Genomic DNA, 27153 nt, shown 5'->3' with positions numbered 1-27153 from the left:
CACACCAGAGGAACCCCATCGCTCCAGAGAACACTGTTCCACTGTTCCACACACCAGAGGAACCCCATCGCTCCAGAGAACACAGTTCCACTGTTCCACACACCAGAGGAACCCCATCGCTCCAGAGAACACAGTTCCACTGTTCCACACACCAGAGGAACCCCATCGCTCCAGAGAACACAGTTCCACTGTTCCACACACCAGAGGAACCCCATCGCTCCAGAGAACACAGTTCCACTGTTCCACACACCAGAGGAACCCCATCGCTCCAGAGAACACAGTTCCACTGTTCCACACACCAGAGGAACCCCATCGCTCCAGAGAACACAGTTCCACTGTTCCACACACCAGAGGAACCCCATCGCTCCAGAGAACACAGTTCCACTGTTCCACACACCAGAGGAACCCCATCGCTCCAGAGAACACAGTTCCACTGTTCCACACACCAGAGGAACCCCATCGCTCCAGAGAACACTGTTCCACTGTTCCACACACCAGAGGAACCCCATCGCTCTAGAGAACACTGTTCCACTGTTCCACACACCAGAGGTGTTCCACACACCAGAGGAACCCCATCGCTCCAGAGAACACTGTTCCACTGTTCCACACACCAGAGGAACCCCATCGCTCTAGAGAACACTGTTCCACTGTTCCACACACCAGAGGAACCCCATCGCTCCAGAGAACACAGTTCCACTGTTCCACACACCAGAGGAACCCCATCGCTCCAGAGAACACAGTTCCACTGTTCCACACACCAGAGGAACCCCATCGCTCCAGAGAACACAGTTCCACTGTTCCACACACCAGAGGAACCCCATCGCTCCAGAGAACACAGTTCCACTGTTCCACACACCAGAGGAACCCCATCGCTCCAGAGAACACTGTTCCACTGTTCCACACACCAGAGGAACCCCATCGCTCCAGAGAACACTGTTCCACTGTTCCACACACCAGAGGAACCCCATCGCTCCAGAGAACACTGTTCCACTGTTCCACACACCAGAGGAACCCCATCGCTCCAGAGAACACTGTTCCACTGTTCCACACACCAGAGGAACCCCATCGCTCCAGAGAACACTGTTCCACTGTTCCACACACCAGAGGAACCCCATCGCTCCAGAGAACACTGTTCCACTGTTCCACACACCAGAGGAACCCCATCGCTCCAGAGAACACAGTTCCACTGTTCCACACACCAGAGGAACCCCATCGCTCCAGAGAACACAGTTCCACTGTTCCACACACCTCAGAGTCTTGGTGCAATAAAACTCTACTGACGGAGTGTCTCTGGCTCCTCGGGGGCTCCTGAGGATTCTCCTCCTTTAGGTTCGGCTTTGAACATTTCTCTCGGGGAATCGCTCCGTTACGAGACTGTGTTTTTATCCCCAGGGAGCAGAGGGAATTATGGGAAAATGTGGAGGTTTGTTTGTTAAATTGTTGCATGCCCCACTTTCCCAAGGCCTTATGGGAATTGGAGTTTCCTACTTCAAAGGCTCCCGCCTCGGTGGCCTACAGCGCAGCTGCTTTTATGTTCGGGGTGTTTCTGTTCTTTAATCTCACTTTAAAACAGCTCCCATTTGATTTTCACTGTTTCTGCTAATATTCATCTCTCTGTTGCTTAGCAACAGGAACCTCACATCTCACTCTTCATGTATTTACATTCATTTATAGAGTGTAGCAGCTTTAGCTCCTCTCCACAGACACTTTGTTCCATGTGCAGACTGGTGTGGGGTTAGGAGTCTTGCCCAAGGACTCTTTACTGGTGTGGGGTCTCGAGTAGTGACTTCCCAGCCCCTGTTCAGAACGCCCGCTTTCAGCACCTGTTCCTTTAAATGATAATGAGCCGCTCGCTGTTCACCCCGACCCCGAGCGCACAGCAGTGAGGAGCGAGGAGCAGAAGCTCTGGTTTTTAGCCGTTTTCACTCTGTTCTCTTTCTTCTCCGTTTTTACTCAGTGCTCTTATTTCTCCGCGCTCGTTGTGTCTGTTTTGCTGAGTTTAACCTCGTCTTTGCGCTCTCACATAAACACGGGTCCAGCGCTGTGATTGGACAGACTCAGACGAGGGGGCGGGCCCATTCTAAAGTCTCTGCACTTGACGTCAGAAGCGGAGCAGAATCAGAACGACTCGTTTTATCCTGTGTTTCTGACTCAGGCAGCGCACAGAACACTGACTGTGAACACGCTCTGAACAGTAGAGTTTATTTATAATGTGTCTGTGTTCATGTGGATCAGGGGTAAACTGGGAGTGGACACGGGGACAGAGGGTTCTGGGTTTGTCTGTTTGGGTGTGAGCTGGACCTGCATCGCCTTGGGATCATGAGAACATCATCATCATCATCTGCTTAGATATCTCAGTCTTAAAGGCGTAGGGGTGAGTTGGGCAGGTTGAAGAGTGGGAGGGGGGGGGGCAGGTTGTGACAGAGTCTGCGTGTCTTATGAAGTTAGTGGAGCTGTGAGATCATCATCTATCACTGTTTTTCTCGCCTCTGTTCTGTAACAGAGTTAATCAGTGTGTGTCACTGTCAGAAACACACACACACACACTTTAAGCAGGGTGAGCTTATGCTCATGTGCAGCTGCTCCAGAGCGTCCAATTTCACTTCTATGCTGTGACTCTTTTAACGTTTTTATTATCTTCCTGTTTTATCTTCTTTCTCTACAACCTTTGGTTCCCTCTCTCTCTTTCTCTCTCTAACTCTCTTTGCCTCTGTTCCTTTACCTGTCTTCCCTTTTTTGGCATCTCTTTCTCTCTCTCAGTGTCACCCCATATCTCTCTCCCCCGGGGCTCTCTAGTTTCCCCCCCTCACTCTCTCTCTCTCTCTCACACACACACACACACACACACACACTCCCTCTCTCTCTTCCCTCTCTCTCTCTCTCTCTCTCTCTCTCTAACCCCCCCTCTCTCTTCTCTCTCTCTCTCTCTCTCTCTCTCTCTCTCTAAACCTCTCTCTCTCTCTCTCTCTCTCTCTCTAAACCTCGCTCTCTCTCTCTCTAAACCTCTCTCTCTCTCTCTCTCTCTCTCTCTCTCTAACCCCCCCTCTCTCCGCCCTCTCTCTCTTCCCTCTCTCTCTCTCTCTCTCTCTGCTGGTTGAAGGCGAGGGTGAGTTCTGCTGCTGTTTCTACAGAGAGATGTTTTTTTCTGGAGCAGATGAATTTGGGACAGATGTCTCTCCTCCCACACAGACGCACTCACTGTGACAGACACAGAGAAACACACACAGACGTACGGATCATTTACAGACGTACGCTGTGTTAGTAAACACCTCACACATGAACCTGGAGCCGTTTATTTAGCGGAATTTCATTTCTTCCATTTTCTGCTGCAGGTCGCCTCCTGAAATATTACTGCAATAACCCCACAATCACCTTCACTCCCCACTCACTGCCCACGCTCCCAGCGCCACTCAGGAGCACTTTATACTTCCACACTTACAGACTGTAGCACATCTGTGGCTCTGCATACTTCATCACCCACTCTCCCCCTGTTCCTCAGCGCTCAGGACCCCCACAGAGCAGGTGTGATGTGGTGGTGGATCATTCTCAGTGCTGCAGTGACACTGACGTGGTGGTGGTGTGTTAGTGTGTGTTGTGCTGGTGTAGAGTGGATCAGACACAGCAGTGCAGCTGGAGTTTTTAAACCCCTCAGTGTCTGGACTGAGAACAGTCCACCGACCAAAAACATCCAGCCGACAGCGTCCTGTGTCACTGATGAAGGACTAGAGGGCGGGCGACACACACTGTGCAGCCACAGATGAGCTACTGTCTCTGACTCTACATCTACAAGGTGGACCAATGAGGGAGGAGTGTCTCACAGAGTGGACAGAGAGTGGACACAGGGTTTAAAAACTCCAGCAGCACTGCTGTGTCTGATCCACTCTACACCAGCACAACACACACTAACACACCACCACCCCGTCAGTGTCACTGCAGCGCTGAGAATGATCCACCACCACATCACACCTGCTCTGTGGGGGTCCTGGGGGGTAATAAAGTATGCAGAGCCACAGATGGACTTTGTGGTCAGTGGAGCTGAGACAGTGGACAGTAGGGGTTCCAGATCCAGTGATTGTTCAGTGCAGATGATGATGATGATGATGATGATTAACCTCTAGATGTCTCTGTCTCCACCCCCCGCTCTGTCTCCGTCTGCGTTTGTTTACAGTACGGCCGGGCTGTGTGGGGCGGGTGGGAGCTGATGAATGTGTGTTTAGATTCTCCACTGAGGAACCGGAGAACAGAGAGGACGTTCCAGAACAAACCTTCCCCCTCGCTGTGGGACGCCACACGTCCTGATGAATTTGTCTATTTTCAGCTGCACATACAGTGGACACCGACATTCAGGGGATAGTCCCCTCCAGCCCTGGCCTGTGGAACTGTGTTCTCTGGAGAAGTGGAGCCCCCCTCTCTCTCTCTCTCTCTCTCTCTCTCTCTCTCTCTCTCTGTGTGTGTGTGAGATCCAGAACTAATCACCATCTCCAGCACCTGGCCTCACTGAGAGGGCGCAGTGCCATCGGATCACATACTTTCACTTAGAAAATAAACAAAAAGCATGTGCTTTGAGCAGGAGGGCCCAAACGGACCGGTTGTTTAGGTTCTGGGAGCGTGTGTCGGGCTGGTTCTGGTCTCAGAGAAGGGCGGCTGTGTGTATACAGGATGTTTGTGTGGGGTAAAGCTGAAATGAGGGATATTTCCTGTGTGTTATTTATAGAACAGATCCTTCAGTTCCAGCACTTAGGCTCAAAACCCACTGTACGCCCAGGGGGAGGGGTTAAAGCAGGGGGAGGGGGCTGAGGAAGGGGGCGAGGCTAAAGCGGAGGTCGTCCTATGACATTTGTGAGTGTATGTACCATTATAGTCAGGAAATATTTCTACAGCGTCCACTGTCTAACTACGTCATCTGTCACTGTGAGCAGCAGACGCAGTAACAGGCTGGTGATATGTAAATGAGCTCTGTTCTGATTGGATCCCCCGTATTTCACCTCATTAAAGAGAAAGAGTCGATGCTTAAACACTGATTATATATTCAGGGTGAATGGGCGGGGCCTAACTGCTGTACAGTGATATGATACAGAGAAATATGAAAGTGAGTGATAAAATTTGTGACATCACAAAAACAGCTAGGCTTCAGGGAGTGAAGGGTATGTTTTCAGAAGCACGAGTGTTTACCCCCTCCTCATTACAGCAGTGTTTTGAGAGGGTGGATGTTGTGTCTCAGACTGCATCCTGTACCTAAAATAAACCTATTGTACATTGTTTAGAGAGTGGCCTTGTGTTAGTGCTCTCCTCTGAAAGTGTTGAGACTGTGTTGTGATTGAAGTGAACTCCTGCTCTGTTTTTTTTTTTACAGGTTTTAAATGAGGAATGTGATCAGAACTGGTACAAAGCCGAACTGAACGGAAAAGAAGGCTTTATTCCCAAGAACTACATCGAGATGAAGCCGCACCCGTGAGTAGTTTCACCACAACGTACACAGCCACTTTACCGCTCTGGGTCCGAGGGCTTTACCGCTCTGGGTCCGAGGGCTTTACCGCTCTGGGTCCGAGAGCTTTGCCCCTCTGGGTCCGAGGGCTTTACCGCTCTGGGTCCGAGGGCTTTACCGCTCTGGGTCCGAGGGCTTTACCGCTCTGGGTCCGAGGGCTTTACCGCTCTGGGTCCGAGAGCTTTGCCCCTCTGGGTCCGAGAGCTTTGCCCCTCTGGGTCCGAGAGCTTTAACCACAGAGGAAATAGTCAATGAATAAATTGTGTGGAGTTATTGTATGTTTTAATAATGACCTCTTTCTGTTTACACCCCCCCGCCCCCCCCCCCCCCCCCCCCCCCACACACACACACACACACTTGCAGGTGGTTTTATGGAAAGATCCCGAGGGCGAAGGCGGAGGAGATGCTGAATAAACAGAGGCACGATGGGGCTTTTCTCATCAGAGAGAGCGAGAGTGCACCTGGAGATTTCTCTCTCAGTGTAAAGTATGCACCATCTATCTTCCATTTTATTCTACAGTGTTCTTCTCTCAGTTCTGATCTGTTTCCTTCTACAGCTGGACTCTTCTGCCGTGTTACGTTACCGTCGCTGTACTCTGCCTGTGTTCTGTCGGAGTGTTCTGCTCTTCTCTGTTTGGTTGTGTTTGTAACGTTGTGCTGCTGGTCACTGCACGGGGACCTGGATGTTTACGTCCTGTAATAAGAGTAAATTATTAATGTAAAACACTGCAGTAAATGTAGCTTGGTGCAGTGAAACTAGGTCAGCTCTCCGTCCTCTGAGGATCCTGCAGTGAATCACACTGAGTATGATTTAATTCTGATGAACTGTAATAAATCTCTAAGAAAACAGTGACAACTATGTCCTTTACAAGACGTCAATTTACAGACATTCTGTTTACACAGAGACTATATTACAACATAAAAAATAAATGATAATACTGTACGTAATATTCTGTATCTATTCTTATAATAAACTAATATGCGTCTGGATGACGGTGATGAGTGAATACTAAATGATTCCAGGTTTGGGAATGACGTGCAGCACTTTAAAGTCCTGCGGGACGGCGCTGGGAAGTATTTCCTGTGGGTGGTGAAGTTTAACTCCCTCAACTCTCTGGTGGATTACCATCGCTCCACATCCGTCTCCAGGAACCAGCCCATCTTCCTCCGAGACATCGAACAGGTGCCTCAGGTGAGTCAGGCTCCACCCACTCCGGCAGGTCACACCACAGGGCGGCGGGGTCTCGGGGGGGAGGGTCTTCCCAGTGCTGGGGGCACCGTGTGTGACAGGGACCCAGGTAATAACTAAAGAGGTGGTGGGTGAGATTTTTGGGAGGCTGTGCTCGCTCTGATTGGATGAGGAGCCTAGGGTAGAGCCTCTGCTCATTAACGTCTACAGGAGCCAGATTAAGAGGTTCACATTCTCCCTGGCACAGCCCACTGGGAGGAGACCAAGGAACAAGGAGGTCTGGGGATGCCTGGGACTCCCCCAGTAGGAGCTAGTGGAAGCTGCAGGCAACAGAGACGTCTGGGCTTCTTTGCTGGTCTCTGCTGGTCCTTACAGGTCCTAACTAGTTCCTACTGGACTCTACTGGTCCCTACTGGCCTCTACTGGTATCTAATGGACTCTACTGGTCCCTACTGGACTCTGCTGGTCCCTACTGGACTCTGCTGGTCCCTACTGGACTCTACTGGTATCTAATGGACTCTATTGGTCCCTACTGGACTCTGCTGGTCCCTAATGGACTCTGCTGGACTCTACTGGTATCTAATGGTCCCTACTGGTCCCTACTGGACTCTAATGGACTCTAATGGTCCCTACTGGACTCTACTGGACTCTACTGGTCTCTACTGGACTCTATTGGTCCCTACTGGACTTTACTGGTCTCTACGGGACTCTACCGGTCCCTAATGGACTCTACTGGTCTCTACTGGACTCTACTCTCTGATTGGTCCCTGGTTGGTTTCCCACAGCTCCCCCCTGAAATGTATCAGTGTTGTCTCTAACCCCGTCTCTAAGGGGAACAGTGGTCTTTGGAAACCACAACAACGGCGGTGGTAACGTTAAGCGGTGTTTACTCATGGTGTATCGGCGTGTTGTTGTTGTTTGGGACTGAACACAGCTCCGTCATCAGTTCAGACAGATCAGCATTGAGTCCTTTTCATTTAGCCTTGAATTTACAAAAATATTAACGTTGTTCTGACATGTGGTGTGTGTGTGTGTGTGTGTTTCCGCAGCATTCCACGTACGTGCAGGCTCTCTTTGACTTCGACCCGCAGGAGGAGGGCGAGCTGGGCTTCAGACGCGGGGACTTTGTCCAGGTTCTGGATAACTCGGATCCGAACTGGTGGAAAGGAGCGTGCCGCGGGCAGACGGGAATGTTCCCCCGCAACTATGTCACTCCCGTCACTCAGAACATGTGAACCCTGAGCCGAGGAGATTACGAAGATCCAGCGAAACTACAACGACACAAAAGAGAAACACAAACTGAGTCTGTGACAGGGGAGAGTGGAGGTGGGGGGGTTCTGATGGAGTTGCCATGGAAACAGGGACCGTGGAGGGGAGTCTGGGAGAAAGATTCTGGACTGATGCCCCAAATTCAGATTGGCTGAGAGCGACAGAACCAAGCTTTCCTATTGGTCAGCTGAGAGGCTGAGTGACTGAGCGGCGGAGCTGATTGGCTGGAAGATTAGCCGGTGGTTCTTTGTGTGGAAATGTGGAACGGCTGAAGAAAAGAGAAAAAAAAACCCTGAAAACTGTGCTGCTTTCTTTCTTTCCCTCATTCTTCACAATCAGCTGCACTAAGAACATGAAGAAGATCCCAAATCTAAATCATCATGCCAGAAATAATAATAATAACTCATAAACGACGAAGAATAAGAGACTGTTCAGAGCAGAAGGAGCCCACACTGAGACTCTGGATCGTACTGAAGGATTCCACCTGACGGATCATGTTTTAAAAGCTTGTTTTACGTGTGTGTGGATGTTTATTAATGTTCTTTCTTATGCTTCTCTCACTTTTTTTTGTGACTGTACTCTGGAAAAGTTGAAGGTTATTAATAATAATAATAATAATAATAATAATAATGTTACTGCACTCTAGGGATGCTCTGATGTCGGGAATTCTATTGGTATCTGCAGGTAACGGGTTAAAAACAGCGGCGATGTGAGACTATATATTTATTATAGAACTGCGTTACTCTGCGATAAATAACAACAGTCAGGAGGTTCATGAAAACAGTTTAACAGGCGTTTGGGGTTATTTCTATTGGTCTGTTCACTGTGACGTTTTCACGCAATGTAAAAAGCAGCTTGTGTTCACAGAGATGAGGTGGTTTGGCTGAACATTATCGGATATTGACATCGATTTCCACTTCCGCGCATCCCTACAGTACTCTATTGTTAGTGATACCTCCGGTTTTAAATGATAATCATCAGCTCGGCATGTGTTAATGTCCTAAACCTATCAAAATACATAATGATGTCATGAGACCAGTGATGTCATGGGGCCAGTGATGTCATTAGGCTTTTGCTGAAAATTCTGGCTATGATTCATAAAGCAAACTGTGACACAGCGGTAAACAAAAGCTCGAGGTTCTGGAGAGCGCTGTACACTTCGAATAAAATGACAGTGAGAACAATCGCTATAAAGATCACTAACATTACGTCTGCAGCAGGAGACTTTCTGACCACACGGCGACCGGCTCCGTCAGAGTGGGTCTAGTGTAATATCTGTGAGAATATACAACATATCCACTTGCCTTTTTTAAAGGGAAATTCCACGTCGTTTTTAGGTTTTCTTCATAGTTCAGTGGCTGAGATGTAAACAATCCTGTGGAAAAACACTGGCAAATCTGAGCAAAAGACAAAAAACGCCCGTCACCTATTCCTCCACCAGGAATAATTTTTTAAATATATATTTGACACGTAAAAAATGTAAAGAGAATTTGAAAACCTGCCTCTGTCATCAGCTTCTTGTAGGTGGACGTCTGGTTCCATTCACCAGCACTGTAAACTATTCTGATTCTAAACAAACCCACTCACAAAGACTATGTTTACATCTCAATCAGTTAGTTCTGCAGAAGTCTGAGAAATCATTGGAATTTCCCTTTAAAGCCCCAGTTGGGATGATTTAGAGCATGTTTGTTCCTTTAGGCAAAAAAGTATATAGCTAATCAGTATTTTGAACTTCCCCCTTCTTCCAAAGCATCAGCCAAGATCATTTTGGTGTTTTAATTAGCCTTTTTGGAACTAGCTAATGGTAACAAAACACTTCTTGTCCTAGCATAATTAGCAAGGTGCTAACCGAACACCTAAATCATCACATAATTGAGGTATGAAATATTTCAGTTAAAAAGTCTTAACTGTGTGGATTCTGAATCTATGACATACTTCTCTCTAAAGCACATTAGCAAACAGCTAAAACAATTTCCAACAATCATAACTTGTTTTATCAATAGTTTGGTGTATTTTTGCAAAATATTTCTTTAACTCTTAAGGGATAAGTGCAATGTGAAGCCCTTAAAATCATCCTAATTGGGGTTTTAAGCTGGTAATTCAGGTTTTAAACAACCTAGCACATTAGCTCCCTGCTAACGGGTATTATTGTGTTGCTATTATGAGCTTGGTGCCTTTCCACCTCTCTGTATTAATATACATACTAAAAAAATACCGTATTACACTGTTAAATGATGAGTGTGTATGGTTTGTACTTTAGCTGTAAAACTAGTATTAAAAATGGTATTTGCGTTTGAGGCTATTTTGTTTATGGGCTTTTTTATTTAAGCTGTAAACTACTTAGCATTGTTAGCAGATTAGCACCCGTTTTGTTTCATTATTGTGAATATAGGTTCTGTGTGTTGAATCAGGACTATATTGATTTTATCTGTTTATTAATTATCAATGAATTTTTATCCTTTTTTGCCATAAACAGCAGAAGGTGAGTCTTGTATTCTGTTCATTTTCACAGCCAGTGACTGAGCCTTTATATCTTCAGGTTTTCTCTGTTATACCATGAATAAAGATGATGAGCATGTCTGTCATTTCTAAAACAGCTTTCCCCATCTCCTCATCACCCTCTGGAACATTCTCTAATCTGACCACAGAAAAACAACATGATCATAAATGTACTACCACATAAAACACTCAGAACTGAGAATTACATTTTTAAAATGTACAACTTTTAAAATGTTTAAACACGTATAAAACACCACACAGCCCAGTCTTGTGTGATTACGTGCTCTGTACAGCCTCTGCGGGACTCCAGAGGTCACCCGAGGTCAGTCTGAGGGTTTGTTATGCTTTAGCCTCTCTCTCAGAGTGTCCTTGAGTGAATAAAGCTGTGTTATGTAACTGTTGAGCAGAATCAGCCAGAATAAAGGCTCACTCTCAGCACCAGCCGCGTCTGTAACTCTGAGGTTTTTGTTCCGCACGCACGTTGTGTTTTCTGGTTCTGGAGTCTTAGTTTCACTCATGAACACGTTTTCTTCTCGCTGTGGCCAAATACTCCATTACGAGTGTAATCTATAGCTGTTTAGTGCCTTGGTTGACATCAGAACCAAAACACAACTGAGTTTATTTGTCACAACTCTGTCCACAGTGGCTTTTCTCTCATAAATGATAAGGTTTATGAGGTTCAGCTGTTTTTCTGTGTGATCCAGGAACTCACAGTTGTGGGAAAAGACTTTGAAGACTCAACTGTTTACACACTTCATACTGAGACTCAACTGTGAACCCAAACCATGCTGTACACTTTTATTTTCCCGACATCAAGACAATTTCATACCTAAAGACATTTAAAGGCAGTTGAAGTAAATGCCACTAAAACAAACAGAACAGATCACATTTCTTTATATCAGTGATTTAAAACCACAGGAACATCCTGTTTATTTCTGAGGGATAAATCAAAGCTGTAGATGTTTGTGAATGCTCTTATTTCATAAAATCCCAGTTCGGGGGTGAAATAAAAGACCGCAGGTTACAGGTCCTTTAAAAGAGAGACGTGCTCGTGTCGGCCTGTTGTTTTTGTCACACTTTACTGGTTCACCTGGTCAAACACAAACCCGACTGTTGGCCTGTTGATGGACTTTGTGACAATTTGATTCGTTTACGATGTACACACATGGATCAGCCGTAACATTACTATCACACCCTTGTTCCTACACTCACTGTCCACTATCTCAGCTCTACATTTACAGATTAGTCCTGTACCTGTTGACCCTTGTTGTTTTCTCAGGACCCCCACAGAGCAGGTGTGATGTGGTGGTGGATCATTCTCAGCGCTGCAGTGACACTGACGTGGTGCTGGTGTAGAGTGGATCAGACACAGCAGTGCTGCTGGAGTTTTTAAACCCTGTGTCCACTCTCTGTCCACTCTGTGAGACACTCCTCCCTCGTTGGTCCACCTTGTAGATGTAGAGTCAGAGACAGTAGCTCATCTGTCGCTGCACAGTGTGTGTCGCTCGTCCTCTAGTCCTTCATCAGTGACACAGGACGCTGTCGGCTGGATGTTTTTGGTCGGTGGACTGTTCTCGGTCCAGACACTGAGGGGTTTAAAAACTCCAGCAGCACTGCTGTGTCTGATCCACTCTACACCAGAAGATCTCACTTCCTGAACTGTTTGGAATCCTTTCACCATTTAAAGTAGGGTCCTTCTCACACATCATAACCATTTAATACCTTTAATTACACAGTCTCTGAGAAAATGACCAGGAGAAAATCAGTCCTAACCAGCGCTTGCTGCTCGTGTGAATATGTTGTTATTTGTCTCCCCCTAGTGGCGATATTTCTGTACCGCGTTTGTAACAATCAGGAGTGTGTTCCCTTTTTACTGCGGTATTTTGGTGGTTTTAGGATCTGAGAGCATTCAGCCTTCACATAAACGTCATGAAGTGAGTTGCTGATGTTGGATGATGAATTTTCACAAACACCACTCCAACTAATGCCAAAGCTGTTGTGTGGAGCTCCATTCCTCCAGAGAACACTGTTCCACAGCGCCGTTAATCCGCTGCCTCACGGGTCCGTGCTGGGGGCTTTTAACCTCTCCTTCGTGTTTTGGCGCTGCCGACACCCGGAAGGTTAACCGTCACACTAAAGTGCGTACTTTAAAGGATTCTAGGGCTGTAGTGCGCACTGTTAAGTGTCCTGTCACGCTTATTGGAGAGCATCCACAATTTGACTACATCTAGCGCATGCGCAGTGAGCCAGTGAACGTTGTGTATCTCGTTTTTTTCTGTTTTGAGTGAGTCATTTCATTTTCCGTAATATTTTACAGTTTATATATAACTTTAACATTCGGAATTATTATTATATATTGTGTATTTATCGTTCGACACATTTCAGCGTGAATGGTTTAACGAACATTCTTGTTCCACCAGTTTCTTTTTCGAATTCTCCGTTCCGCCTTAAATTTTGCAGCAGTTATCGCTACATTCTACATTTTTTAAGGTGGAAAGGATAATTGTAATATATGACAACTTTACATTTGCTACTTTTATATGAATTATTTTTCAACATATTAATGTAGATATGAACATTTATTAATGGCCCTGTCACGACCTCCGTTTCTGCGTTTGTTTCTGGGGTTTGTGTGTATTTTTTCTTGCTGTAAGCTGTGTTTATTCTCCTCAGAGCTCTGACCGTTCCTGCCGCCTTCTCGAACCTTCTGAATAATGGACCACAACTGGGAAGAGTGTAAAATCCAGACCTTCAGCTCAGAAACTCAAAGCTTAATCAAAGCAGCTCTGAAAGGTAAAACGAGTCTTGTGTTGTGTTTACAGCGTTGAGCTTGGGTTTAAACATGGTTTTATTTCAGTGTTTACACAGCACTCCCAGCTTAATTCGGTTATTTTGTTTTTTCCTTGAATTTAAGAGAATTAAACACACTGTAGCGCTGTGTTCAAACAGTTCTGCAGATTTACATTATGTTTATTTTAACAAAAGTCTTAAAGCTTATTAAACATAGGGTTTAAATTAGAAGTGAGGATTGGTTCCGTGTGTCAGTTGTGTCCTGTTTGATTCACCGTTAAAGGTGCGGTAGGCAGTTTCTTCTGTGCCTCTCTGTGTTGTTGTACTTCACCTAACTAGCCACCAGAGGTCTCAAATCCCAAACAAAACTGAGGGGAATTTAAGGCTGCCTTTGGTGGCCAAGGAGGCGGACTACAGACACAATGACAAAGGTTTTCCCAGGAACAGACTGCATTTGTGCTGACACCATTGTTACACACTGTGTTTCTAATTATTCAGTTTAATTTTTACCAGTTAAAAAAGGAAATAAAACAGGAAGGACTGGGGGAATTCTGATATTAAACGGCTGGTGTAGTGTCTAGAAACGTAAAGCCAAAATCCCACATCGATGTAAATGATTAGAGGGAGGTTTAAATTACTCAGGTGTTACACAGATATGACCTGCCTTTAAGGCTCAAACCAATCAACACGTAATCAAACTTGGCTAGAGGCGCACACACCCTTCCATAAACACGAACAGCCGATCTGATATAAAGTGTTCATCACTGTCTTCGTCCAGATCCGTCTGCGGTGGACTTGGGGAAGCTGTCCGAAGACATCGTGGATCAGTCTCTGAAGGACAGGTCCTTGTGTCGAGACGCCGGACACATCTGTTACGCTTTGGTCCAGGTAAAGACTCACCTGTGGACTGCAGTTTGAAGGGGAATCTACAGATGAAACAAAGACTGGAGTCACGTCTGGTTTAAAAACCCTTCAGTGTGGAGGAGTACTCAGGGATGAATAGGTTTATGAGACCAGTTATAAACTCCCTGTCCTTGTGTTGTTGGTCCTCTCGGCTGCTCCTGTGAGGGGTTAAATCACCCCCTCATGAACCCGGCTGATGATCTACACACACTCCTGTCATGTTTTTATGCTAGATGCCCTTCCTGAAGCATTCCTCCTCTTTCTCCCGTGCTGGAGACTTGCCCCAGAAGTGCACACGTCCATCCCCCAGTTGCTGGGTGTTTGTGGATTGTAAAAAAAGTGTCTGTATTTGTGTCACATCCACATCCACTTTATTTAAATCTTTAAAAACATATTTTGTCCTAAAACCTAATCACCAGCTTAAAATAGTCAGCGTTTTAATTGTGTTTTTTTATCTTTGTATCGTAGACAGAGGCTAAGCACGGAAACTCGAGCGTATTTCGGAGAAATCTTCTGACTCGGCTCCAGAAAGAGTTCACGGCGAGAGAAGAGACGAGAGCGCGCTCCGTGCAGGAGTGGGTGTGTGTTGTCTGCTTCATCTGCAACATATTTGACTACCTGAAGGTAAGTGTGCACTCATGGACCATACCCAGTCTCACACTGACTCTGGATTATAGCGTGTTAACCCTCACCCTAGCTGCTATTCTTTTGAATGGGTCGATTCTTTATGGACTCTGACGGTGTAAATGGGGGTTAGGAAGAGCTCTGTTTACAGACAAGGTAGAGAAAGCTGTAAGAGTGAAAACTACGGTGGGGTTGTGGCCAACAGCTGATTTAAAACATGAAACAGCAGCTCCTTTGAAAGCAGGGCTTCGTTTTCTGGACGTGATGCTGCAGTGGATTAAATGAACTGTGAGCACGGGGGACGACCGGAGTGAACGCCCAGGCTGCAGACAGTTCTCCCAGGCCTTCTGCGAAAGTGAGTAAACATTAGTAGGTAACTGACTGTGTGGTTTGTATCCAGGTGAACAACGCCCCTATGGCTGCTCTGGTGGACCCGGTGTACGACTGCTTGTTCCGTTTGGCTCAGCCGGACGCTCTGATGAACGAGGAGGAGGTGAGTTACTCTTAACCTGCCTCATGTACTACATCCTGACTCACGCACACTACTGAGGGGATTAGTCAGCTACAGAAACCTGCAGGTCAATCACCCCATAGTCCAAAGTTCTTGTGTGTGTGTGTGTGTGTTTCAGGTCGACTGCCTGGCTCTGCAGCTGCACCGTGTGGGAGAACAGCTGGAGAAACAGAACATCCAGAGGATGGACCAGCTGTTTTTCCTGCTGAGAGATGGGTTTCTGTTGCAGGACAGTTTGAGCTCCATGACCCGCCTCCTGCTGCTGGAGGTTCTGGAGTTCAGGGCCAGTGGCTGGACCCTCAGCCCCGCGGCCCATAGATACTACTACAGCGAAGTGGTGGAGTGACGGGCCCCCGGACCAGGCTTTAAACCCACTTCAGAGCACTGCCAGCGGTTCTGCGGCTGGTAGGAAGAGTTTGGAGGAGAGTCCCAGGTTCAGGGCGGTTGAGGCGGTTGCCTTAATATGGGCGTTAAAGCCTTGAGCTCACAGCTGTGCGCCATTTCCTGGTCAAATGACAGGTTTTGTTGATTTTTCTAAATGAACATTTTTCTGTGGAAACAAGAGTTCAAGGAGTTACCTTTTTATGTAAAATAATGTTATGTTGATTTTTCTAAGGATTCTGACAGAAATTAAGACATTTCTTATGCAACGTTTTGTGTTTTTGCGTAAAGAAGCTGAAATGCAGATACTGAGGATAAATACAAAATTTTGTATTTGTGTGTGTGTGTGTGTGTGTGTGTGTGGAAGATGTTTTCACTTATCTTCAGTTAGAATATCGACACACTCATGTCATTTGACCACTGCTGTCTAATCTTAGGGATATGACGATGTGTGTTTGATGTGCTGTTTAAAGAATGACTGACAGGTTTTGTTTCATCGTCTCAGTTCAGGTTTCTTGTGTAAGACACAGTGAAAACAGCCACAGGTGCTGAGAGATTATGAGCCAAATGAAGCACGAGATATATTTGATACTGGACTGAAGAGCGGTTACCCTTATGAAAAGAGCTATAATGATACTACACACTTTTCTACAGAATACTACTGTAAATTCAGACAATCACTGTAGTTTACTACAAGACACTACGCCAGTGTTTTATACGTTTATAACAGCACTGTAAACTGCACACAGATCATTGAATTGTGGTCATAATCTAAGGAAAGTAGTGCACAAATGGCACATTATTTCCTTGAGATGAAGATTTTTGTTACGTTCTGTTTTTTACTTTATTTTTCTGTTGTGTATCTTTAAGAACTGCAGCAATAGGGATATTACAGAGTATTACTATAGATCCGTTTTTGAAAGGGTGCTTTTCTTACGCCGTATCTTTGTTTGTTTATTGGGTTCTTTACTGGATGGTTTATAATGTGAATTTTATACCATTTGATCATACTTTTATATTCATGGGAAATGCTAAACTTACGTGAATTTTCTGTGGATGTTTTGACTGAAATTTGAGTGAAAAATATCTTTTACTGCATTGTCTTTACAATCTTCAAAATAAAGATTTGTATTCTTTAAATAAAGCGTAAATATGTCTTATTCATAACCTGAGTGTGTCGTTTTTAACAAGATTTGTTGTTTGTTGTTGTTTACAGTCATTTAAATTGGCCACACTTTAGTTAATGAGTGAAGAAACTGCACTATGTTCCCTGCTTTTTCTTACATTCTGTTTTTGACAATTTTACAGAATTGCAGCCAGTTTTATTACTATGTTTTTGTACAGTGCTTTTTTTTATATAAAACAATACTGTCCCGTTCTTTGAATTCTGTTTACAATAATGTAAATTCTGATTTATTTTTGTTCAAACGTTTTTAGATTTCACAGAAAATCCAATGCTTCTCAGTTGTTTTTGAGTTTATGTTGAAAATGAAAAACCGTTAAATGTCTTAATAAAGACGAGTTATTTAAACAGGCAGTAAATAAATCTTATTTTCCACAGGGGTGTGCTGTTTGTGGAGAGTAAAGTGTGTATTTTGGTGGTGTTTTGGTTTCTGAAGTGAGCGGAACATGGCGGACCCAGAAGGAGAGACATTAGAGTCGTGGCTAAGTGGGTAACTTTAGCAAATTAGCAGTGTTTCCTTTCAGTTTTTCCGGTGTTTTTACACATTTTAAAGAATATTCTGGGCCCATAGTCGGGACATTTTACCGCGCTGCTTTTCTGTTTTGTATTAAATGCTATTTTTGACGTCGTAAATGATTGTTTACTGCGTTGTTGTATCTTGAAATCTAATACAAACGACATTCTTTACGTTTCTAATAAGACATTTAAGGCCCTACGCGGCGTTAACTTCATTTTTTTGTCAGTACGAAATTTCTGGAGCTTTCTAGATTCTGTATTAAACCTTTACAGCGCGTATTTATTTGTTACTGGAGCAGATTTAGCTTCTTTTTCACTCGCTTCATGCCCGAGTTTTCCGTTCCACCTTAAATGCTGCACAAGTTCCTTACAGTGTTAAGGTGGAACGGAAAGTTTCTGTGTGAAGTTGGAAAAAGTGATTGTGATTTCATCCTGTTTTGAGTTTTACATTATACTTTTTAACGAATAACATATTTATTATGAGGCATTTAACAGTTAAACATCTTTATTAACTGTTAACAATGTAGTTATTATAAGTTTATAATCAGTTTAAAAGCTTCAGGGGGATGACACTACGCCCCTTTGCTTTAATTTCTCAAATTTAAATAACATTACTCACACATTCCTCAGTCAAGTGTTTAAAGACTATTTCAACCAAAAATCTCAAACAACTTTGTGCTTGAATTGTTGTGTGCAGCAACTTATTGATATTTTTCATTTTACTTCATTTCTGTTTTCTCCCACCTTCACCAACGTAGGTTTGATATCAGAGCAGTTTTGTTTCTAAAGCTGCTTCAGATAATGTCTGTGATTCAGATGAGTTTAGAGGTGCACACAGTGGCTGTCTGTCAGTGTTGTAGTAGTTCACCTTCACAGCCTTCAGAGGTTTATCTCCCAAATCCTGAAAAACTATTACAAAAACACTTAGTCAAACAACCTCTGGCACCCAGCACCAGCACAGTTCTCAGAGCAGTTCTCAGAGCAGTTTTTCTCTGGCACAGAACACCCCTGCGGATGCTGTCTCTAATACAGTACGCGTATAACCACTTTATTCAGATTTAATGTCGATTAGAATTAAACGAATATCACCCAGTTCACTTTTTAACTCACATTCTTCATTTTTTTGAATGGGCTTTTTACACTGAGCACTGATAATAATGACACCATTAGAACATCATCACCCTTTTCTGTGAAACCAGTAACAGATGCATGCGGTATTTTATCAGTGATGATGTATTTCTTTTGTTTCCTGAGCAGACAAAGCCACCAACCCCTCCAACAGACAGGAAGACTGGGAATTTATTATTGGATTCTGTGATCAAATCAATAAGGAGCTTGAAGGGTAAGAACGAAGTGTGTGTGAGAGCCTTTCAGTGGTTGATTATTTACACTGAACAGACAGGATATTAACTTTCTCCTGAGGTACAGGTCTCAGCTGTGTGTCGCACCGTTTAAAACTCGACTAAATACTAACAGAGAATACGAACAGCTGTAATGGTTAGAAATATACTTTATCACACGCTCATGCTTTATTTCAAATGAATGAAGTACAGGGCTGTGTCTCTATGGTTCAGTAGAAGTAAGAGATGTTTGCTTTTGAAAGGTGCCACGTTGTTGGAATCATCAAAGAAACAAAAACTGCACAGAAAAATGACGTCAGTTAAAAGCGTCTCCAAAGCTGAGTCCAACCCTTCTTCTTTTCTTTCAGTCCACAGATATCAGTCCGATTACTAGCTCATAAAATCCAGTCGCCACAAGAATGGGAGGCTTTACAAGCGCTGACGGTGAGTTACAGCTGTAGATGTTTACAATCATTCTACTGTAAAGTGGCTGTTACAGGTGTAAAGTGTGATTGAGTGTGTGCTGTCTGTCGTGATGCCGCAGGTCCTGGAGGCCTCCATGAAGAACTGCGGGAGGAGGTTTCATAATGAAGTTGGGAAATTTCGCTTTTTGAATGAATTGATTAAAGTGGTTTCACCGAAGGTGCGTCTGAACCCTCCTCGGCTGTGTGTCCTCTGTGCTGATGCAGCTCTCTCACCGTGCCTGTGTTTCCCACAGTATTTAGGAGACAGAGTGTCTGAGAAGGTGAAGACTAAAGTGGTAGAGATGCTGTACAGTTGGTCGGTGGCTCTTCCGGACGAAGCAAAGATCTCAGAGGCTTATCAGATGCTAAAGAGGCAAGGTATTTCCTCAGTAACGAGTGCGACTCTCCACTTAAGTATTTAACGTTTAATACTAAAACAGTTTGTTAAAATCCATGAGTTGTGTTAAGTTTTAAAGCCGTAATTCTCCACCAGGGATCGTGACGACGGATCCGGCAGTGTCCGCGGATAAAACGTTAATCCCTGCGCCTCCGGACCGGCCTCACAATCCCATCTTCGAAAACCAGGAGAAGAGTAAAGTAAGAACAGGCTTTTCTTTAAAGCATTAACTGTAGGGGCGTAGTGTGACGAGGGAGTTCAGCTAACGGCTAACAGCTAACGAGGGACAGGAGGTGATTAATGAGGGGCTTAAATTTAGTCTAAAAACGGGTTAAACATGAAGACATTAACCGTATGGAGATGGTAAAAGGAGACAGTCGAATCTAGTCGTGATAGATTCCCTGAGACTGCTCTCAGACCTGTTTCCCCTGTGTGTGCAGCGTCTTGGAGAACTGCTGAAGAGCAAAAAGCCAGAGGATCTGCAGGAGGCCAACCGCCTCATTAAGACCATGGTGAAAGAGGTAGCTCTATAACTCACAGAGTAACGGTTGTGTCCGAGCAGATTGCAGTGATACGCTAAAATAAAGGTCGGAACACAGTAACTTTCTACAAACCGCAGCTGAGTGTGTGTTGTTTCAGGATGAAGCCAGGGCTCAGAAAGAAGCTCAGCTCAGCAGCACTTTACTGGAGGTGAACAACAGCGTCAAACTACTCACGGAAATGCTGAGGCACTTTAACAAAGACCAGGCCACGCCGGCGGATCGAGAGCTGCTGAAGGCACGTGGCACAGTGGCAGTGAATTAAACATAAAGCTGATGTTATTAGTCACTGATGCTGTGAGACTGAATGATATTTACGTCTTTTTTAGGATCTCCATGACGACTGTGATAAGCTGAGGACGGCGGTGTTCAGACTGGCCACGGAGACCGAGGATGACGATGGCAGCTTAGGTAGAAATTTACAGAATTTATTACATTCACACAGTAGCCTCTTTATTAGAAACGCTAACATTTTAGCACTGAGTGGGAACACACTCCCTCTGTCGACTGACGGCTCCCTCTGTCTCCCAGGACAAATCCTGCAGGCGAGTGATGACCTCTCCCGTGTTATTAACTCCTATAAGAGTGTGGTGGAAGGACAGTCCATCAGCGCAGACACCCCAGGGTCTACAGCGTCGGACGGTAAAACTCTTCTGCTTTTCTTGTGTCTGGATGTGGAGGAAATCCTGGGCAGGAAATGCCCAGTTTTTAGGCTTTAAATGAAACACATTCTGGCGCCTGAGCGTCACTTAAACCCCCCACCACTGCACTGGAGGACTGCCCAGGTCTGTCACATCAGAGAGGGCAGAGAGGCCGTTTGTCTGATTTGTTTTTTTATTGTAGTTTAAAGGAAAGATTAGCTCCTAAACCTGTAGCTCCCTCTGGTGTAGGTCACTTTTACAGCACTGTACTGATATCAGTGGAGAGGCTGGAGGTTTCCTAACCGCCTCCAAAAGTTACATAGTGCAGTTTCTGCAGTGCTGAGCCCTGGGTAGCAGTGACAGATGCTCTGTTCTCCCTGTTACAGCTCATTGAAGCATCACAGTGACTTTAAAGCTGTTATTTTAAAGTAAAAACGCTACAGTGCTCCTTAAAAGGGGTGTAATTACATTATTATTCGTGTATAAAGGACATTAAAGGACAGTAATGAAGTGTATCTTGATTAAAAATGGCTCCGACTCCAGAGCACTCCTTACATAAACACTCCTTACACCTGTTTTTGTGTAGGTAACAATAATGGAAGCTCCTCTGAGATTCTGATAGATCTTGCTGATTTGGACACTCCTTCACCTCCTGCTCAAATCCCTCCGTCCATCCCAGCCGACCTCTTCATGCTCTCACACACCTCCACCGTCCAGTCAGGCTCTCGGAGCGCCCCGAGGGACAGTCCTCAGCGTCCGGTCACCAGCCTGTCTCTCCTGGACGAGGAGCTCATTCCTCTAGGTAATGGAGGGGGGGTGCAGAACGATACCTGACTGAAGTGGTGCCTGAGAGAGTATTAACTCTGAGCTCTCCGCAGGTCTCGGTGAAGGAGTCACATCCACAAACCCTCCCACAAACCTGAACGACGAAGAGCTGAACAGCCAGTGGACGTCTTTACAGGTGTGTGTCGGAAACAACACTCGCAGCTGTGTTTTAGGACACGGGGACTTACTTTAAGCTCTAAACGTGAACAAATGATTATTTACCTGTTTCCTCAGGCTCCTCATCCGGTGCTGGACCTTCTGGTCAGTTCCCCTCCGTTAGATCTGCTCCAGTCTGGTTCGGGTTCTGGTTTTCCAGCCGAGTCGGTGTCCGTCTCACTACAGGACCTCACTTTGCTGGACCTGGGGAAAGCTGAAAGGTTAGTAGAGGGTTTATAAAGGTATGACTCTATTAGCATTTTCTCCAGAGATTCTTCTTCACGTTACAGTGACACCTAGTGTCTGAGATGTGTGACAAACCCCCCCCTCCTGCGTGGGTGACCCGCTCTGTGGAGCATAAACTACTTTATTCAGGGACGACTGCTGATATGTAATGAACTTCTGTGTGTTTTATTGTGTGTTTATTGTGTTTGTTGTTCATTTGCAGTGACTCCCCTCTCTTACCCCATGGAGTACCGTCCTCTATTAAACCTGAAAGCTCGGTTCTCCTTCCTGACAGCCCCCTGCTTCGTTCCCTCTCTCCACCATTACTCAGTGAACAGAAAACTACAGCAGCTCCACAGTCTGATCCCTCGCTCGCCAACGTCTTCATTTCCCTGGACTCAGTCAGACCCAGTGAGTCTGGTTTTTAACGTATGAGTAGAGATCAGCTTGTTTCTACACTGTCCATTGTATCACCTCCAGAGCAGTGTCAGGAGAAAAGAATCAGTACCAGGACCAAAGGTGTAATGCCTTGTTTTCCCTCAGGTAAAGAGAGCCCTGTGACGGCGTATGATAAAGACGGGGTGTGTGTCCTGCTGCACTTTGCGTCTGATTGTCCTCCGGGACGCCCGGACGTCCTGGTGGTGGTGGTGTCGATCCTCAACACCGCGCCTTTACACGTGAAGAACCTCAGCCTGCAGGCGGCGGTGCCCAAGGTAACGGCACCAACTGGTGAAGAACACGTATCTCAGACTTTAACTACCACCTCATTCTCAAAGCAGAACCTCCAAATACCACCATCACAGACACAGGTCAGGGGCAGGTCAGGGGCAGAGGGCAAATCTTTAATTGTCACACGTTTTTGTTGCTTTTTTATTTGAAATCTGTGTTCTTTAAACAAAATGATTCTAATTACAAACAATATAGAGATAATAGAGTTTTGGTAAAAGGTTTAAAACGTTTTGAAAGAAATAAAATGGAGAAGAGGTCAAATTAATAGCAGATTAATACCAAATTAATAAGTGAAAGTGGCGAGGTGCCTGGAGTAGGTCGTAGCGGCTCTCTGCGCTTGTATCAGGAGGTCAAGGAAGCGCGGTAATCAGTTAATGATGTGAGGAGCGGCCATGTTGGTTTTCTTCAAGTTCACTCTCTTTTTCCTGTCGAGTTTGTCGTCTGGACGCCGTAGTATTGGTCTCAGCTGTTTTTCTCATTTCCACTTTGCTCTTTTTGTAATAAAGTCCAAACAGCTCCATCTGTCTGTAGCCTTTGGTTACGTTCAGTAAAGAGCTGAAACTGGGCTCTACCCGGATTTCACAAAAAACTGTGGGTCGTGTTCCATCACTCTGTCACCGCAGGTGAACACCAGCCCTGCCGTCCCTCAGCACCTCCCCTTACCACTGAACTACGGTGAATGTGTAGCCCCTGCCGTGTTTTTTAACCCTGAAACATTATATATTTTACTCAAGAACATTTTTGAAAAACTTTTTTCAGTTATTAATTAATTCCTTAATTAAAAAGATTTTTTTTATTTCTCGAGGTCATCTTGCGCTTCACGTGCCACAGTTTGAGAACCACTGATTTACATGTGATCAATGACTTTTATTATGGAAATGAAGTTATATACGGGTCCCTACTTCAGCAGCTTTCTCTTATAACTTCAGGACCTTACACACATTCAGAGCAGATACTGAATCATTAAAAACAGATACTCAATATCTCTGAGTAAGCACTGAATAATTAATAACAGATACTGAATAATTAATAACAGATACTGAATAATTAATAGCTGGTACTGAATAACTGATAGTAGAGACCTAGTTAGTTGTAGTAGCTACTGAGTAATTTATGGTGAATACTGAATAATTCATAGTAGTTACTGAATATCTCATCGTAGGTAATTAACAGTGCTGGTTTTCCCTCTGTGTGTGTGTGTGTGTGTGTGTGTGTGTGTGTTTATTCTGTAGTCTATGAGAGTGAAGCTGCAGCCTCCTTCGGGGACGGAGCTGTCTCCTTTTAACCCAGTCCTCCCTCCGAGTGCCATCACACAGATCATGCTGCTCGCCAATCCACAGAAGGTAAACACACCTCCCAGGAACACATTCAGTGAAGGATAAAGAACCATTCAGTTAATGTTCCTTTCATGAAATTTGAACACATTTCAGAGTGTGAAAAAAGTTTCCAAAAGAAACAGTAACTTAACAGGAGAGGCACAAACGTTTTGAATCTGCAGCGTGTCGTTTTGTAGAAAGTGGCAGGTTTAAGCTCGTATTTGGAAACGAAAGAAAATCCCAGCCCCTGTTTAATTCCAGTTTCCGAACCACTCCCCAAAACACATGACGTGTGCACTGCCGGGCTACAGCTGGAGGAGTCTCTTGTTTTCTGCCGTTCCTGTGCAGCCAGCTCACTACGCCTCTGAACTGAGGGGGGGTTGTTTACAGCCGTGTGTTCACCACAGATCACATGTTTATTCTGTTTATGATCAGAGAGCCTGATTTATCGATTTATCGGGATTTAAAGACTATTTCACTATTACACAGAAATGTGAAAATCAGTTACTGTCTCCAGCTTCCATTTTTTAATTCATCACTGAAACAAAAACTCACATTAACAGCTCTTTTTGACTCTGTTCATCGTTACATTTTCACACCGTGTAAAAGACGAGTCGAGAACTTGTGAGTTTCCTGCTTTAACAGATGTCAGTTTTGATGAGCGTTTATCTGCAGTAGAATCATCATAAACACATTGTATATCAGAGTTGGAATCGAGCTGTGTGCAGTTTAGTAGCAGACACTGTGCAGAAACCTGTAACACACACTGTTTTATACGTCTGATGTTTCAGGAGGCTGTTCGACTGAAGTACAAGCTGACGTTTGATCTTGGAGGTCAGCAGCGCTCGGAGACGGGTGAAGTGGACCAGTTTCCTCCGGTGGAGAGATGGGGCAGGTTTTAACTTTCTCCTGAAACCCAGGATAGAACTTAACTCTCTTTAAAGGGACACTCCAGCTTTGTTTACTTCATCTCTATCTGCTACATCTGTGCCGTACGTTCAGTTACCACAGTAACAGCCTCAGTTCCTTTAGAATAAATAAACCCGTACTTAGTGGACGGAGCTCCATCTCCATCCCCCTCTCTGCTCCACACCGTCCACTTTTACTACGTGCTTTTCTACACAGATTACACCAAGTGACTGGCCATAGCATGTGATGTGTGGAGCTTCAGACCCCTCTGGTGGATTCAGCATTGGGCATGGGACTCATGTGCAGCTGCTCCAGAGCTGACCTTGTTAATTATAACTTTTAGAATTAGAATTACCATCAGAGTCACTTTATTGACCACGGTGCTGCACACAGAGGAATCTGGTTTCTGCATTTAACCCAGTCCCTGCAGTGAAACACACATTCACACACACTAGTGAACACTAGGGGGCAGGGCGTTGTTTTTTATAGTTTGTGTACATGTTTACGCCAGGAGTTCTGGGCTCCTCTGTGAAAACTGACTGCAGATGGAGCAGATATAGATCAGGTTCAAACAGCTGAGTTATTCCTTTAACTAGTTTTTAAACGGTGTCGCTCCCCACAGAGGAAACAGTGTTCATTTCCTGAGCAACGAACACATTAAACCCTGGGTGTTATCTTTTAAATGTTACAAAATACTGAAAACCTGCGATTTTTGGATGTTTTTGGGGATTTATTCTGGTTCAGAAACAGGATCTACATCAGACAACTTTTGGAAAAGCAAAAAAAAGCGGGAAATTCACCTTTTTCCCCAGAACGTAGTTTGTGTATTAAATGTGATTTTATCTAAATCTTAGACATTGATTTAAACAGAAAAATGTTAAAAATAGGTGGAAAACCCTTTCCTTGCTCTTGGTGTTCACCTGTAAACTCCTGATGTCCTTCTGAGGAGGAAACTACTGAAACTATGACGTAAACATGTCACTGAAATTGTGAGAAGAAACCGCTGCCTTGAGTCGGAGTGAGAAAAGCTTCTGGATGGAGTTTAACTTTAATATTTATTACAGAATTGTTTTGAGTCGTGTTTTTTAATTAACACCTGTTTTTTATTTGAAGGAGTATGGTGTAAATCCTTCGTGGCGTTGTGTTTTTCTGTATTTATTTGGGATGTTTATGGACGTGTTTGTTGGGATTTATCAGAGGTATTTATTGATGATGAAGTGTGTTTTACTGCGGTTCGTCTTCCTGCAGCTCCTGGATGTTTGGGTGTAATTGGAGGGGTGTGTGGGGGGGACTAGCTCCATCTGCTCCTGTAAATGTACTTCAGTAATATACTGATGGATATATATTTCCTGAGCACTTTCACATGTATTTTTCACAAATTCAGCCTCTGACATCCACTGACGTGCTTATTTTATGTCACTGGAGCAGAGGTATTAGATCCTGTAAAGACTCTGGACTCTTCCATGTTTCTTCCATAGGTTTGGACTCAAGGAGATGGACGTTACACGTTACATTAACTTTACACTTCTGGTGCAGCTGGTATTTTACCAGAGTAACGCCTCCCTCCGCGTCTGGTGACGGTTTAAAGTATTAATATAATTTATTAATGTGTGTGAGAGAGAGTTTTTATTGAAAATTTATTCTGACCTTGGGTCTTGGCAGCGGTTCGTGGGGTGACTTCACTCTCCTCAGACTTTTCTGTGATTTACTGATGTTTAAGATTTTAGAGCAATTGTTTTTAATCAAAGTGATGATATGCACCTAATGCTGTAAATGGAGGGTTTAAGAAGAAAACTAAAAGCCCTTTTGAATATTAATATTTTGAGTGTGTATCTGTGCAGTAAAATTCAGAACTTTGATCATCTCTGGCCCAGTGACGTAGATGAATATGAACATGAATATTAATTTGTCAAATGTGGGTTAGTTATAATCTCCTGCACATTTAAGTAATAGTTACATTTAAATAAATCTGTTAGTTTCTAAAGTTACATATTAAAAAAAATTTTGTATCGTGTGGTTTTTCTTTTACTTTTTAAAAATAATTTTCAACATCAATGTTTATTTATAATTTATTTATTTATAATTACTTTGTTATTTTGCTTTTCAATGAGCACAGTACATAGTTTTTAATGTTTGACATTTTTATTTACCACAGTACAAATAATTTAATCAATTGATTTTTTTTTTTTTGTATTTGCTTCGGTAAAATAGTTTATTTATTTTTTATCTATTTTTAGCACTGTAAAATATTTTATTTTAATT

The 27153-nt window shown here is 44.3% G+C and overlaps 3 protein-coding genes across 5 annotated transcripts in view; all 3 read left to right on the top strand.

The window, feature by feature from the left end:
- The window catches only part of grb2a (growth factor receptor-bound protein 2a), a 15934-nt gene extending 8016 nt beyond the window's left edge, over window positions 1–7918 (top strand). The window contains exons 3-6 of the mRNA XM_066665924.1: window positions 5354–5451; window positions 5849–5971; window positions 6509–6677; window positions 7724–7918. Of these exons, the coding sequence (XP_066522021.1) occupies window positions 5354–5451; window positions 5849–5971; window positions 6509–6677; window positions 7724–7909 (576 nt within the window). The 3' untranslated portion in view covers window positions 7910–7918. The remainder of the gene's footprint in view (window positions 1–5353; window positions 5452–5848; window positions 5972–6508; window positions 6678–7723) is intronic.
- A 1768-nt stretch (window positions 7919–9686) lies between these two features.
- Window positions 9687–16986, top strand: mif4gda (MIF4G domain containing a). 3 transcript variants are annotated; one of them, XM_066665922.1, is made up of 6 exons: window positions 9687–9820; window positions 13116–13235; window positions 14011–14120; window positions 14604–14759; window positions 15160–15252; window positions 15389–16986. In XM_066665922.1, the coding sequence occupies exons 2-6, from the start codon at window positions 13157–13159 to the stop codon at window positions 15614–15616; spliced, it is 666 nt and encodes a 221-aa protein (XP_066522019.1). In that variant the 5' UTR covers window positions 9687–9820; window positions 13116–13156; the 3' UTR covers window positions 15617–16986. The 3 variants fall into 3 exon arrangements, with proteins under 3 accessions (XP_066522019.1, XP_066522018.1, XP_066522020.1); XM_066665921.1 differs by lacking the exon at window positions 9687–9820 and adding an exon at window positions 12646–12726; XM_066665923.1 differs by lacking the exon at window positions 9687–9820 and adding an exon at window positions 12791–12932.
- A 261-nt stretch (window positions 16987–17247) lies between these two features.
- On the top strand, window positions 17248–26934 carry gga3a (golgi associated, gamma adaptin ear containing, ARF binding protein 3a). The gene is made up of 17 exons (XM_066665920.1): window positions 17248–17320; window positions 18608–18692; window positions 19059–19134; window positions 19235–19333; window positions 19409–19532; window positions 19648–19751; window positions 19992–20072; window positions 20191–20328; window positions 20420–20501; window positions 20622–20732; window positions 21318–21533; window positions 21610–21692; window positions 21791–21933; window positions 22161–22348; window positions 22481–22650; window positions 23899–24009; window positions 24774–26934. The coding sequence occupies exons 1-17, from the start codon at window positions 17281–17283 to the stop codon at window positions 24882–24884; spliced, it is 1962 nt and encodes a 653-aa protein (XP_066522017.1). The 5' UTR covers window positions 17248–17280; the 3' UTR covers window positions 24885–26934.
- Window positions 26935–27153: the final 219 nt, after the last annotated feature.

Source organism: Hoplias malabaricus, chromosome 3 (genome assembly GCF_029633855.1).
Source record: "Hoplias malabaricus isolate fHopMal1 chromosome 3, fHopMal1.hap1, whole genome shotgun sequence".
Classification (NCBI taxonomy): Eukaryota; Metazoa; Chordata; class Actinopteri; order Characiformes; family Erythrinidae; genus Hoplias; species Hoplias malabaricus.
The sequence above is the reverse complement of the archived record's forward strand: the minus strand, read 5'-3'. Positions and strand labels throughout refer to the sequence as shown.